The sequence below is a fragment of the Passer domesticus genome, chromosome 28 (genome assembly GCF_036417665.1).
Source record: "Passer domesticus isolate bPasDom1 chromosome 28, bPasDom1.hap1, whole genome shotgun sequence".
NCBI lineage: Eukaryota > Metazoa > Chordata > Aves > Passeriformes > Passeridae > Passer > Passer domesticus.
In genome coordinates, this window is record NC_087501.1 from 4,906,282 (window position 1) to 4,920,825 (window position 14,544).

Consider the following 14,544-nt stretch of genomic DNA (forward strand, 5'->3'; position numbering starts at 1 on the left):
TAGAGTTATTATGCAAACACAAAGTTCCAAAGTGCTTCCAATCCGTTCTAATTATCAACCATCTGAGTGGAAGTTTCCTCCTGTCAGCTGAAGCAGAGAGATGCTGAGCTGTGTGCTGAAACCAGAGAGATTCGGTGAAAGATTTGACCATCAGAACCCACCACTTCCTCCTGACTTCATCCCTTGGCTCTGGAATTGTTGTGCTCTTCCCGTCACTGCAGCAGAGTGTGGGTGGCTTTGCACTCACAACCATCACAGCCATTTCAGCCCCATCCTGCTGCTGTGCTCAGAAAACATTCCCATTTGGACATAATTAGTGCTTTATTGCAGGGAAAATGAACCAAATGAAACTTTATCAGCTGTTTAATTAATATGCAGTTTGCCAGTGCTTTTTTGCCAGATATGGCTGTGTTGGACTTGTTCATCCCATGGCTCCTGCAGGGAATGAACCCAAATGCCAACTGGACACTGGTGCCTCCAGTGCAGCACAGAGAACTCACAGCTTTTCCAGAGCAAAGCACTGAATTTAGGAGGTGCTGTGACAAATGAATCATTTCTGGTGTCAGCTGTAGCTACAGAACCAGATACAAACCCACCTTCCCTCAGGAAAGCAAGTGCAAAGTAGAAGCCAAAGGGTCAGCGAGGGAAGCTGTATCTTCTGTTTGATAAGGAAAAGCCACCACTATCATGTTCTCCTAACCAACATGACACTGCATTACTTTATTTAAAACTTATTTATGGTTATGTTACTCTGGTAAAATAAATTTGGACACCAGTTGCCTGTCAGTCCTATTTGGACTATTTCCCATGCAGAGATATACCAGCTGGACAAATTTTAGGCTAAGATCCAAAGCTGGGAGAGTATTTTGATGGAGCAGAAATAAGACTTGTATTAGCTCATTTCAGGGATTTTCCTTCCTTGTTTAAAAAGCGTGAAAGGCACCATTAACTTCCAACACTGTCACCTTCTGTGTAAACAGATATTTACCTCTAGTTCCCCTTAGCTTCCAGCTTTCCTCTCTCTATTGCAGTCCTAAACCCATCAGGTGTCTGGGAACAAGGGGACAGACTGAGTAATTTCTCCTTTGGAAGAGAGAGCAGGCACATCCCTGCTATCCACCCCTGGCTTCCCAGTCGCAGCCAAGCACTGGGTGCTGACATTTTACACTGGGAGGTCACAGTGCATTCACATCCTTCCTCCTCAGATCACATCCTGCCTCCTCTGCCACAGCATTCCCACCTGCTCCAAGCACTCTGCAAGTTCCAGGCAGGCTTACACAGCACATTTCCAGACTTTCTCTACTCCCACTTTGAGCCGTGGTACCACAGCTCTGCTTTAACAATCCCAAATGTTTTTGGCAACAAGGCAGGCTGATGTTTGTGATGACCTAGACCAGGCTCAAAAGCTGCGAGTCACAATTTTCCCATACCAGAGATGAAACTGAAAAATAATAACTGTAATTTTTTTTTTCACAGTTTTCTCCCTCTTATTTATGGAATCCAACTGAGGACTTCCTACCCAGACCAGTGAGGTCTGCTAAAATTGAAGTGAAGACATTAAATTACTTGGTTAAGTGGAAGTGTATCAGATATTAATCAAAACTGGAGTCCCTGGCTTCTGTTTTTGTAGTAATTCCATATCTTTTCCTGCATCAGAATTAGCAGGGCTGTCTCATCTCTTCATATCCTACAGGATAGATTTTCTTAATGGCTGGAGTGATGGTGTAACATTTTCCCATTTCAATCCTTATTGTACAAAACAGAAGGCCAACTCCCAAATCTGAGAAGAGCCAAAGAATTCAGCAATCTCAATCTCCTTTTAAGACATGAGATGAGCACATAGAGAAGCACTCAGTAGCAATGGGAAAGCTGATCTCTGTGAGAAAACCATTGCAACAGGTAAAGGGAGGTGTAACATTATTATCGTCGAGCCATAACTCTATAAATACATCCCGGCTTGACAAATTCTCAAAGAAAAAGCCAGTGAGTGTCTGCTGTTCCTGGTCTAATGAGCTAACTCTGAAATCCGAGCTAAAGACAGCTCCCTAGTGGTTGCTGCTGCTCGGGGAGCCGGAGCAAACCTCTCCAAAGCCCATCACTGCAAAGCGCTGCTGACAGCTCGGCCTGCACGGATTTATTTCACAGACAGGAATTTAGCACCCCGAGCCGGCCTCCTGCTTAGCAGGGAAGGTGTTAAAATGCAGAGCCCCCCCTGCACACGGGGTTTTTTTTTTCCTCCACGACCTCTCCTTGCACAGAACACAGAAGCAACTCATCAATTTGGTCACCTGCTCCCGGCTGCAAAACACTCACCAGGTTCCCCCTTGCCTGTCCCTTTCCCCCCAAACATCCCCCAAAATAACACAGCAACACCTTGAGGAGGGAATCCAGGCAGCTGCTCCCAGTGCCAGCTGCGGAACTCCCAAATATTTTGTGTGACCTTTCATCCTACAAATTTATTTATTTCCAAACAGCAGCCACCTCCTTCTGTAGCTGACAGCTTACAAGCACTGAGCTCACCCAAGGAGATTTACAGGAGGAAAATCGAGAAGTCAAACACCCTGCTGATGGTACCTAACCTGCAGGATTCCTGTCTTATTTTAAACTTTGCTTTCAGATTTGAACATGTAGGCCTTTATTATTATTGTTTCTCCCAAATTTGCTTTTAAAGATTAAAAAGGGATTTGCAGAGTTTTGCACCATTTCAATTTAATAATGTGTGGATAAATCTGGGGTTGGAAAAACAGCTCAAAACCAACACTGCTGGTTCTCAAACACAAATATTCGGATGTTCATGCAGAGAAACTTCGTTTGCATGAACACAACTGCAAAAGCCCTGGAAGATTCCCCCAAATAGAGGAAATTCAATACAGTTGGCAGTGCAGCCAGTACTGATTACACACACAAACCTTGCCTGCTCACACATCATGCTTCTATTTTTAGACTTTTAGGAAACAAAGAGCCCTTATTAATGGCTAAACTCTTGTTTGGGGTAAAGGGAAGGGAATAATTTTGTTTATATTTCTCCATCAGCCTGCTGGCTTTCACACAAAGCTCTGAAGCAATTACTGGCTGGTGCACTGGATGAGAGATTTAGCAAACATCATTAATGTGATTATTCATTTACTTCATTGAGCTCTTTCTTCTCCTATTCCTGGGTGCAGCACATCAAGGGTCTGACACATCCCTGGGCCAGTGGATGTAACTCCCATCAACATTGGACACCTGCCTTCAGGGAAGCAACTCTCCAAGCAGGAGATTATTAATAAAATACAGCAAGAGATTCTTGAGCAGGACCACGCCAGGGAGTGCACGGGATGACCTCATCCAGATGGAAAAGACCCAACTTTTATAACTCTGATTCCACTCACAAAGCCGCCCAAAACTAAAGGACTCACAGAGAAAGAAACCATAAACACATCCTGGACACTGCAGGTTAAATTTTTCTCTTTGGACACAGATAAAAGGTGCATATCTTCTCTCTCCTGGAACAAGTCACTCATGTTATGTACATTAGATATAATGATCTAGAACAGAATCCTTAAATTCAAAAGCAATATGCTGGAGAGGGCTTCATTTTCAAAAGTTCTTAAGAGCCAGCAATTTCTATAACATCAACTGCTGCCTTTAGGCTGATTTTTCCAAGCCAGCCGTTAGATTCAGATTATAATTGCTGTTTTCAGCTCCTAGGCAGCATGGCAGATCTGGTCTAAATAGTGATGGGGGAGCTGAAGACTCAACTTTTGAAGTGCAAGACCTTGGTGAATAAGCAGATGAGCTTCAGAGAAGGTTTCCAACTGCTGGTAAAGACACAGCCTCCACCAACAATGATAAAATTCAGCCCTTCAGTGCTGTCATCAGAACCTGTCCTGATGTCGCTATAAGAAGACCTCCTGCCACTCCACTAGAAGTTCCTATAGCCTTTTAGAACTCTTAAATGATGGATCGTTACAAAGTCTTGCTGGCTCACAGTAACCAGGCTCTGTGTCACCCAGTTTACCCACCAGTGACAAAGGCATTTGCATTCCAAGTTGAAATCTATTAAGGGGAAAGGATGAAGTGTGAGATGGCAGTGCAGACAAGTTGATCAGATAATGACATCTCCTGCACAACACAGGGCATGGTTATGTTAAATGGAATTGTTTGGTGACTTTCTCCTCCACCCACCCATCCAGTACACAAGGCTCCAGATTTCAACAGAAGATACAGGGGTGAACATCAGGGAAAACTTCTGCTGCTCAGGGTTTAGCTTAGATGGACTCTTCCACCTTTTGAATCAGATTTATATAAATTGTCCATCCCCATTTTTCAGAGCACATTTACAGCCATTCATGTGTAGGACCCAATGTATAAAGAAACCATTCTTATCCAGACAGCTCAGCCCAAGAACAAGGCTCCTGGCTGAGACAAAACCCTGGGAAAAGGACACCCCACAGCTCCTGTCAGCACAGGTAAGCAGCTTTGCCTGCTCACAGCAGGAGCTCTGAAATCTGCTGGTACAGCATCCACTGAGGGGTTTCTGTCGTTTCTGCTCTCCACAAGTGGAGCTTTCACCCTCCAAATTTTCACAAAAATTTGTCTCTTTTTTTTTTATTGCTCTCCTTTTTAGCTCTAGTAATTTGAGCAGATAACTTCTACCAGTACAGCTGATCCAAAGTTCCAAGCAATAAATGAGAATATTTTGGGGTTTTGGGTCAGACTCTTACAGACTGAGGCAGGAGATGAGCCAGGCTAGTTCTGTGCACTGGCAGAGGGAGTTAATTCCATTATCTCTGTGTCCTGCTTTGCTTTCTTTATACCCAAACCCTTCCTCCCACTCCATGAAACAACTTCTCCTTTCTTCCTTGCTGCCTCAATTCCCCGGGGTATTTCACCCCACTATTTTTCTAAGCCTGTTCAGATACCAATATAAGACAACTGGAGATGAAAAAACCCCAACAGAATGGGGAGAGATGAAGCTCATTATAGTAAATAATATTAAATTGGGCAAGGGTGCAAACATTAGAACTTCTTGTACCAACACAGCACAGGAGAGCTCTTCTTCTCTCCAGCCTTTCGAGGCTGGAGAATTTGGGTTGATCCCTCCTTTGGGGTTGCAGCAGGTCCCTGCCAAGGCCTGGAGAGCATCATTAAGGTGCACTGCAGAACATCTCAGAATAACACCCAGATTCAGACATGAAGTGTGGCAGTTTTGGGGTTTTTTTATTCAGCTCTTCACTTTCCCCAGCACAATGTGAATCTTCCTCCAATCCCACCCTTCGCTGCAATCTTGCCACAGGCAATGTTGCCTCTTGATAATACCAGCCTTTGTGTGCACCTCCAGAATGAAGAGACATACAAGGGATTTGGGGCTGCAGGGAGATGATTTCAAACTGAACTTTAAAAAAAGGAGAACATGCAGAGCTGGCTGGTGTGAGGTAAGAAAAAAACTCCTCTCCCCTCTGATCTATACTACAGATCTCCTCTCCTCATGTCCCACTTCCCCACACACACATCACTCTCCCTTCTGTCAGCACGGGGTATTGAGGGGGGATCTGCTGGAGTTCAGCAAGTTGAGGAAGGTCCACTGTCCTGCCACACTGGCTGCAGGACATTTTGGACTCAAGCAGCCCAGAGCCCAAACCAATCACAGCTGAACAGCAAGACCTTCCTTCTGTGAAATTTAAATTAAAAGGTGTTAGGAGTAGTCATTTCACTCCCAGAGCCTTTATCAATTAAGCCAAGTGTTCAATATGGTCAGGTCACCCTCTAATTTGGATTTTTCACCCACCCATGTGTCAACTAAAAAAAAAAATTATTTTAAAAATTGAAATCATTGTTGGAAGTTGCTCAGCTTAACGTAAAGCAAGAGCATAATGAAGGCTACTGGTGAATACTGCTGCAAGGGACTGCACAGCCTGACCCTTACTCCTAATCCCCTGTAAATTCACCCAAAAAGTCACGAACTACATAATATTAGTTCTTACAGACTGACATATTTCCCTGATCTTTCATGGGCCACATGGGGAAACAGTTTTCGCCTGATCTGAATGAAGAAGAAAAACAGTGATCCTAATCAACCGTTTACCCTTAGTGGCTTCCCTAAACAAATCTGGGAAAGAGCTTAAAGGCTTGGGAATATCCTCGACCCTGCTTGATGCACTGTAATAACCCTACCTAATTATACTGATATAAAAACTAATTGGAAAGATAGCAAATGTCAGGGTAAGATGCAAATTGTAGGGTGTTAATTGCTGAACAGGTGCTGGAATAGAATTAAATGAGCATCTTGATTAGGAGAGTGGAAAAAACAAATGTGGACCCCGAAATCAAGTTGGCCACGTGAATTATTTAGCAGCCTCCTCGTACCAGCAAAGAGGTCATGTGGATGTGACCTCTGCTTTGTGAGGGGTGGGCTGGCAAAACAATGCTGAACTCCAGGAGAAAACATGGCTTAGGAGAAAGAGATGGGACTTTGGAACAGGGGAAATTTTCTGTGGGATAAGGGAGGAGGATTTTTTATATAACAAGATAAGGGGAAGTTTTCCATGTGGATTATCGGGATGATACAGAATCACTGATCCCACAGAATGCCTGAGTGCAGGACTCAGTCAGATGTCCCACCTGGGCCCTCTGCAATGATGTTACTGCCATTTACAGCAAATATTTGGGGATTTGAGACCTGGGCCAAATAAAAATGGACTAAAAGCCAGTGTTTGTGTCTGCCCACAACAGGAATTCCCTCCACAGCCAGGAGCCTGCAGTGACACCACTGTGGCAGTAAATGTTTTTCACACAGACCCTTCAAAACCCATCTCATGTTCCAGTTGCCACTCAGTGCCCAGCAAATAGATCAGATCAAATGACATCAATTAGAACCAGCAGCCTGGAAACAAGAGACCCCATCGTTAGCAAGGATTATTTGGGGCATAAGAGTAGAATAATTTTCATTAAGGATTTTATCCCGACTTTTTAATCTGAGATTACTTTATGTTGGTGAAACAATTAGAACACTACATCAGCATGCTGAGTATAGAACCAGGTTTTATAAAGAAAAACTTCTTATTTTCAAAGAGTTTCAACAAGTGACAAAACCCACTAAAATATTTTGCCAGTTATACAAAAAAATTATGAAGAATTCTAGAATACAATTTTTTAAGAAACTACCAAAAATATTTAAATGGTTATTCAGTTTTATGAATTACTTTACACACAATGGTTCAAACAGCTGTGGTGTGGCGAGAAAATAAACATTTCATTTGAGTCCATTTAATAAACAAGCACATTTCCATGTATAGCAGTAATCACTATTAGGGGCAAGTTGAAATTATTGCATTATTTAAGAAGCAGCCACAGACTCAGCCTAGAGCAGGATCCCAATTCTTTAGGCACAGTACAAACCCCCTGCCTTCCAGAGCTTCCCAGAGAGAAAGGATAGAGAAAGATTAGCTGAAACACGAGAAAAACAGGACAGTTGTCCTGGACAGCCCTAAAATATGAGGACCCTAAAAGAGATATTTCAATTAAATAATATAATTAATTAATATAAGAAAGAGCCAAATGTGAGGCTTTTAATGCAGTCAATGAAGTGCAGAGGACCCACAGCATAAACGTTGGATCTTGATTTTTTTTTTTTTGTCACTAACTACCTACACTGTCCTTTTAAATGTTGTATTACAAAATATTCCTGCAGCAACAGCTCTGCAGTTGTCTCCAGACTAATTCTCCATTAAATAAACTTTTACATCAGACCCCTTTTTGCAGGAGACAGCACAAAGCAGAGTTCATACAGACAATAGGACATGACTGCCAATATTCCTCTGACACCAGGCACTGGATTGAGCTCAGGCAGAGGTGGGACTACAACCCTTCATCTCCTGACAATTCCTCCAGAGGGAAAACCAACCCGCACAAGGTGACAGCCGGTGTCAGTGACACAAAGACACACAGGGCATGAGAGTGCAGAGCTCTCTTCCCCACCCAAACACAAAAATCTCAATAAAAAACATCTGCAACAGTGCCAAACCTTCAGAAAGGGACATTTTTACACTATGAAATGCAAGAAAAAGACAAGACAGTGTCTAAGAAATATGAGAAAGGGACAATGTGCTGCTACAAGGTAGCTCTGCACACACGTAGAGGATGTGCTGCCATCACCCTGTGTCAAAGGGACAGGGATCATGGCAGGGATGAAATATCTCACACAGACCTTTGGGGACAAAGCGGGATGAATCCTTAAGACTGAAAACTGAAGATTTATGTCACTAAGAGCTGCCTGCCCTTGACATACCACAGGTGACAGGAGAAGGGAGTGGGTGCCACTCCCACTCCCAGTCCCCTGGGTGGACACACCAATCCATCATCCACAGCCATCCCTCCCTGCTGCAGCCTGCACTGCTGTCCACTGCTGTCCACTCCTGTCCAGTGCTGCAGCGTGGCCTGGAAGCAGCTGCAGGGAGAAACTGGCTCAGGGAATTTTCCATGTTCAGCTCCATGTCTCGGAGGGGAAGGGGCTGAAACTCAAATCCAGTCGTGTCTTGGTTCAACTTCACTGTTCAGGGGCACGAAGGATCTGAAATATTGTGTCTGGGGGAGGAGGTGATGGTGGCAGAGAGGCTCAGATCATGACTTGAGCAAAACCTTGGGAGTTTTGGTACAATCCTGGAGGTTTGGTACCTGGAATGAGCTCGGTTGTGCTGCAGGCTCTTATACTGGCACATGGACTGACGTGTTAAAAACCACCCTGTGCTGCTCTGCCCATGCTTGCACTGCCCCAAAACAGCTCTGGGTTTCTTAGATAGAGAGAAAAGCAAAGTACACAGAAAATACAGGGAAAATTATTATAGTTATAATTGTTATTATTATTGTTAACACTCCTATTAAAACTTGCAGAAAGATCAAACCTCATACCCTCCTGCAGCTGCAGCAATGTTAAAGGGAAATCTTTCACACACCAAAGATCTGAAGTACAGGAATATTCCTCATAAAAACTCATTCAGGGTCACAGAATGCTAGAATTAGGATGAAAGAAGTAACTCTAAATTAAATCCTCTTTGACATATCCATTACAAACCTGAACTCTATTATGATATTTTATTATTCTAAAGAACCATCAATTTATGAGTGGAGAAAAAGTCCAAACTTCATGTAAAAACAAAGATGCTATATTTGTCTGTAAAAATATAATATCTAATAATTTAACATATAATAATAACACATAATATATAAGGTAACTATTTTAAATATATTGTATTGTGTGTATATATAAAATATATATATTTCCCTGTAAAATTAAAGCCAAAGGGGTGCACACTCCCATTCCAGAAATGGTTTCAGTCTGCTTCTGGAGGACAGCTACATTTTAGGCAAATTCCTGGGCAGAACCAGGGTCCTGCCTGTGCTGTTTGGCTGAAGAGAAAGAACTGACAGTGACACCTTTTGAAGGCGCCAAAGGAAAGCTGGAAAAAGAGAGAACCAGATGTCCCTGAAGGAATGCTGGGAAATGTTTCAGATAAAGAGGAAAGGGGGAAAAAAACCAAAACATCCAAAGCATCCCAGAGGATGGAGGGGTTTTTTGAGGTTCTGTGTGACCAAGTGATGCTGACACAACACTGTGCAGCTTTTTCTCCCCTCTTTAGCAGAGGAATTTTGACTGAGCAGATACTTTGTCAGCATCAAGGGAAAGGATTTATACTGGCAGGGATTCAGCTGGAAAAGTTGTGGTTAATTTTCCTCCAGGCCCTGAGCACCCACATTCCCAAAGAGAGTAGAGATTTGGAAAACCAAATTCAAGCACTCCTCAGGCAAATTACAATTTATATTTAGGCACTCCTAATCCAGATTACAATCTAGCACACACAAATTTGAAGACCCAGGGAAATTTCTAGCAGCCACGAATTCCAAGATCATTTCCACAGCAAAAACTAAAGGTGAATGGGTGTAGAAGGAGGAAGAACTCAGCCTTATCAGCCACCCAAAACTGCCCTTTGTGGTTTAGAGTCATGCAAACACAAAAACCTCGTTTCCATCTTTTCAAAAAAGGCAACTTCAAGATATGAATTTTATAACAGAAATGTGACTGTGAAAGCAGGACCTCAAATATAAATCTTTCCAGTTTCACTTTTCTTCTCAGGACTTACTTCATTTAAACTATTTACATACACCCTTCTTGATGTTGATGCTAGATAATACAAAGTGTTAATTGCTTTGCTGAACCAGGATCCATTTAAATTAACTTTTTATGATAGGAAAACCTAAGCACACCTCTTAAAAATTAATTAAATATGATTTGTAAGACATTAGCACTCAGCTTTAATTTCTTTATACCATGAGTTGGTTTCATGTGTTTGTTGGGTGCTGTTTTCAAGTGCTTTAAGCACCTCTGGAATTGCCCTCCCTCTTCCCAAACACTCCAGGATGTTGCTCTCAAGTTTGGTTTGGAAAAGGAACCTGTGTGTTCCTGGTTAATGCAAACCCAGCTCGTGCTTCTGTGCCCCCACAACAGCTCTGGGATACAGAGCCAGCCAATTACTTTTTCCCTTTCTGATACAAACCTCTCCCACTGAGCTTCAGAGATCCAAGACAAGGACCCAGAGGGGAAATGAAGAAGTGAAAAACTTTTCCCCTGGAGCAAAGGAAGAGACCTAAGCAGAGAGGAAGGGAACACCTGCAATAATCAGGCTGAAAAGCAGCCTGGTGGTACAATCAGAACACAGAATGTGCAGAATTCCTCACACATTCCATGGAGAAAGATGCCTCGTTCTTTGAAGAAAGCATTGGGAGTGCAAGGAAAGGACGGTCAGAGGAGAAGCTTCCTACAGGCTACACCCAAAACTATTGTTTTCATTTTTTTTCTGTTTATATAGATATAAAACCACTTCTGGAATACTTAAATACAACCTTCCTGCTGCTTCCACTGAAATAAATAATGGATTTGCACAAGATAAATACCCAAACCCATAACACAGCATGCACATGGGAGCTTTGGTGGTTGTTTTCTGCTGGAATAATTTTTTTTAAAAAATTCTCATTCAGCACGAAAAATGCTGATGAAACCAGCCTTATGTCAATTCCTGTCAGCAACAGGCACTGAGAAGGGCAAGGAATTAAAAGCCACCACAGGGCAACCAGTTGCCACTTGATTTTATTTTATTTTCTTGAAACAAGCCTTTGCAGGAAGACACAAACTCATGGAGGGAAGAGCTGTTTGCCTAATGGGTTCACAGCCACTGAGACTAAATAAGCTGACTGCTTAAAAACAACTCGGGAGCCACAGTAAAAGATAAAAAATTATTGCTTCCTGTCATGACCAAATATTAAACACAGCACACACCTAATGGCTCTATCACTCCCCAGGGAAGGAGCTTTATGAACAATAAAATCCCAGCAGACTTGCACTGTTTGGACTTAGAAGCCTCATTATGGGCTCACTGATCCAGTACGATTTACAAGCTCGATGGACTCCACTTGGAGGAAAAGGCACCAAATGTGGAACTGTAAGTGGGATGCCCATGGAGATATTAGCATTTATTTGTGAGGAAAAGTAGCAGAGGAGATGGGGAGAAAAAGGAAAAATAATAAGGAGGAAAAAGAAGGATGGCTTGGATGACAGCAGCGTATTACAGATCCAAACCAGAGAGAAAGATGAGAATGTGAATCACAGCTGAGAGGGGAAATGTTGTTCCAGGACATGCTTACATGATCCAGCCTGGGATACAAGACTTGGGTTCCACTCCTTGATGTGGAATGTGTCCTACAACCTGTCTCTTACATCATCTTGGGCAAAACACAGCTTTAAAATTACATCTCCAGCTGATTTAAGCTTCAGATGCATATTATGTACTTTCAGTCTCAATCTTTTCTTCACTTCACAAGGATTTGGGGTGATGTTCCAAGCAGGAGAAATTGTTTAATATCCCATCTGAAAGCAGGAACACATTAATTGGGAGAACTTTGAGGTGAAGAAATCTGTTCAGAGAGGCTGAAACCCTGGGATGTTTACAGGGCAGAAAATCTGGGAGATCCCACCAGAAACAGATGGTGAAAGGAACACACAGGGAAGGGATGAGGAGAAAAACAAAAGGTTCAAAAGGAAAGCAAGAGCCGGTAACTAAAAAGCTTAGGGCAGATGAAGTGACAAGTCCATAAAACCAGGTCTAGACAGAGGCCGGGAGGAGTGCAAAAGTGAGAAGAGCATTTCAGGTCATAAATACACAGAGGATGCTTTCATTAGGATGCAAATACTTTGAAATATTGGCATTTTTATTGACGAGTGCAGATGGAGCCAGGCAAACACAAACCCAAGGAGTGGAGCTGTAGAGATCCCATGTCACACACTGCTGCTCTACATACCCAGAATTTCTTCTGCGCTGTTTGCACAGTGAATTTATCCTCAGCTTCTATTCCCAGAGGTGCTTTAGTCCATGGGAAACTTGTTTTCCATTCCCCTTTCCACTACTACCAACCTCATTGATTCCAATGCTCCTTACTCTGCTCTCTGTCCTTCTGAGGTCAGCAGCCCCTTAACCTCCTCATTCACTGTTTATGAGCACAAACTGGACCAAATTCTCCCTATTTACAGGGAAAAGCCTCAATTTAAAAGGAAACAAGGGTTTTCCTACACCATGTGTAAACTTTCCTGCCAACTTTGCATTGCTCAGGATTTAGCCCAAGCACCATCAATGTTTTTTATCTCAACTAATCTAACAAGACTGGAATCCATCCATGCTTGTGTCCAAGATGCTCTAGAGCATCGGGAAAGTTTATCTGATTTATGCAGAACTGCTAAAATCCTTTGGGTTTTGTCTTCATTTGACTTATTTTCTTAAGGCTTCCAGGCAGTAGTAGCAATAGTTAGATTTTATTTCTTTAAATTATATAATGTGCCCTTGCTTAGGCTCAGCCATGTTTCCTTCACAGTTCTCAGATCAGGACATGAGCTAACTGTTCTAGTTATAGATTTAATGGAACTGAAGTGATTAATATTGGTGGGCACTCCCACACGTGTGTTCCCTCTAACACATCCCAAAAGGCATCTCTGTCTTAGGAGGGCAGAGATACCCACAGTGACAGCACATGGCCAGGAGAAAATCTGCACAAAACACAAATGGAAACAGGTGGAAATAAGGTTCCAGCTCTGTTTAACTCCCCAGTAATTTGTGCTTGAAACCAGCAGTGATTTAAACCCATCTCATTTCTTGCTCCATTCCAGAAGCAACAGCACCTCCAGCCCAGGCAGCAGCAACCAGCAGTGCTGGGGAAAGAAACTTCACAAATTGCACATCACCTGAGTATTTCCACACGTCACTTCTCAGCAACTGTCTTTGTGTTATCAGGGAGAGTCAGAAAATCACATAGTTTATAGTTTATAGTTAAACACAGACCCTGTGAATGGCTACAAAAATACAGGGACTGTGAGGGGGACAAAGGAGCAGAACCCAGGACTTCCACAGACCCAACCAGTCAATTCTTCATTTTTCCAGCACACTCAAAAAAATATTTAAGCTTCTTCTGACTCACCAGCTTGCTGGGAAATCTGTTGTCTGTCAACATTAAATGAAAAAGATTAAATGACACAAGCTACTCTCCAGTCTAGTCTGTTTACAGGCTTTAAGTGTTTGCACACATCAAAGATTTCAAGATGTTTTGGACAGCAAGCTAGTAAAGAATTTTCTTTTTGTCTGAAAGAGAGGGGAAAGTAAAAAGAAACAAACTAATTAGGCACTAAGAGAACCACTTGTCAAATGGCTGGGATAGTGCAATTTTAAGTTACTGACTCCCCACAAACATCCAGTCTACTAAAAAATTCATAAAGAGACAGATGGCACAACAGCAGCTCTTTGCAGGAGAGCAGGGTTTAGCAGTGAACAAAGGACTTTGACTCCCTAGGACAAGGGGAGAGATCATTGTAGGTTTTGGGGGCTTGGAAGGGGGGACTGGGGCACACAGGGAGCTGGGAAGAGCTGGTTTCACCCCACAGCAGCAACAGATCCCAGACATTCATTTTGCCCTGGCAGACTCACAAGGGCCACAGAGAACAGGGCATAACAGGAACAATCAAAGTCCGCCATGCAGATTAAATCCTCCTGGTGCCAGGAATGTGAAAAATAAACCCTGAAAACTCCTATTCAGGGATCTGAAACCACTCTCCACAGCCAGGTCATTGCTAATGCTTTGTATGAAGGGGGAAACTGAGGCACAGACGTATGTCACTTAAGGTGACAGGGCAACCCACTGTCAGTGGGATTTAATCCAGACCTCTCCAGTCTTGCTGTTCTGCCTCTGGGCATGAGGCAACGTCCTTGTGTTACCCAGTGGGTTTTGGAATCACCCCAAAGGGAGGTGTAAGGGATAAAGTCCTTTTCAGATGGCTGAGTTTGAGAGAAAATGAAGAAAAAGATAAAAGAAAGGAAAAAAGCAAAACAACAGTCAGAAGCCTGCACTTATTTGAAGTTAGATCCTTCAAAATGAAAATTCATCTATGTGCTCTTTTGCAGTTTTTAGGGAGAGGGAAGTGGCCAGGGAGGGAAGGACACACAGACACACAAAGATGCAAAGCCCATCCCT

At 42.8% G+C, this 14,544-nt stretch overlaps 1 protein-coding gene across 4 annotated transcripts in view; it reads right to left on the minus strand.

Moving 5' to 3' along the window:
* Positions 1-1,002: 1,002 nt before the first annotated feature.
* LOC135287130 (transcription factor COE2-like) overlaps positions 1,003-14,544 on the minus strand; it is a 43,782-nt gene continuing 30,240 nt past the window's right edge. Inside the window, exons 7-8 of one of the 4 annotated variants that reach the window (XR_010350984.1) lie at positions 8,656-8,990; positions 8,352-8,565 (exon numbers count right to left, since the gene is read on the minus strand). Coding sequence is in view for 3 of the 4 variants with exons in the window: in XM_064400468.1 (XP_064256538.1) it covers positions 13,478-13,520 (43 nt within the window). In the remaining variant the exon portion in view is untranslated. The other 3 variants (XM_064400470.1, XM_064400472.1, XM_064400468.1) reach the window with 3 other exon arrangements.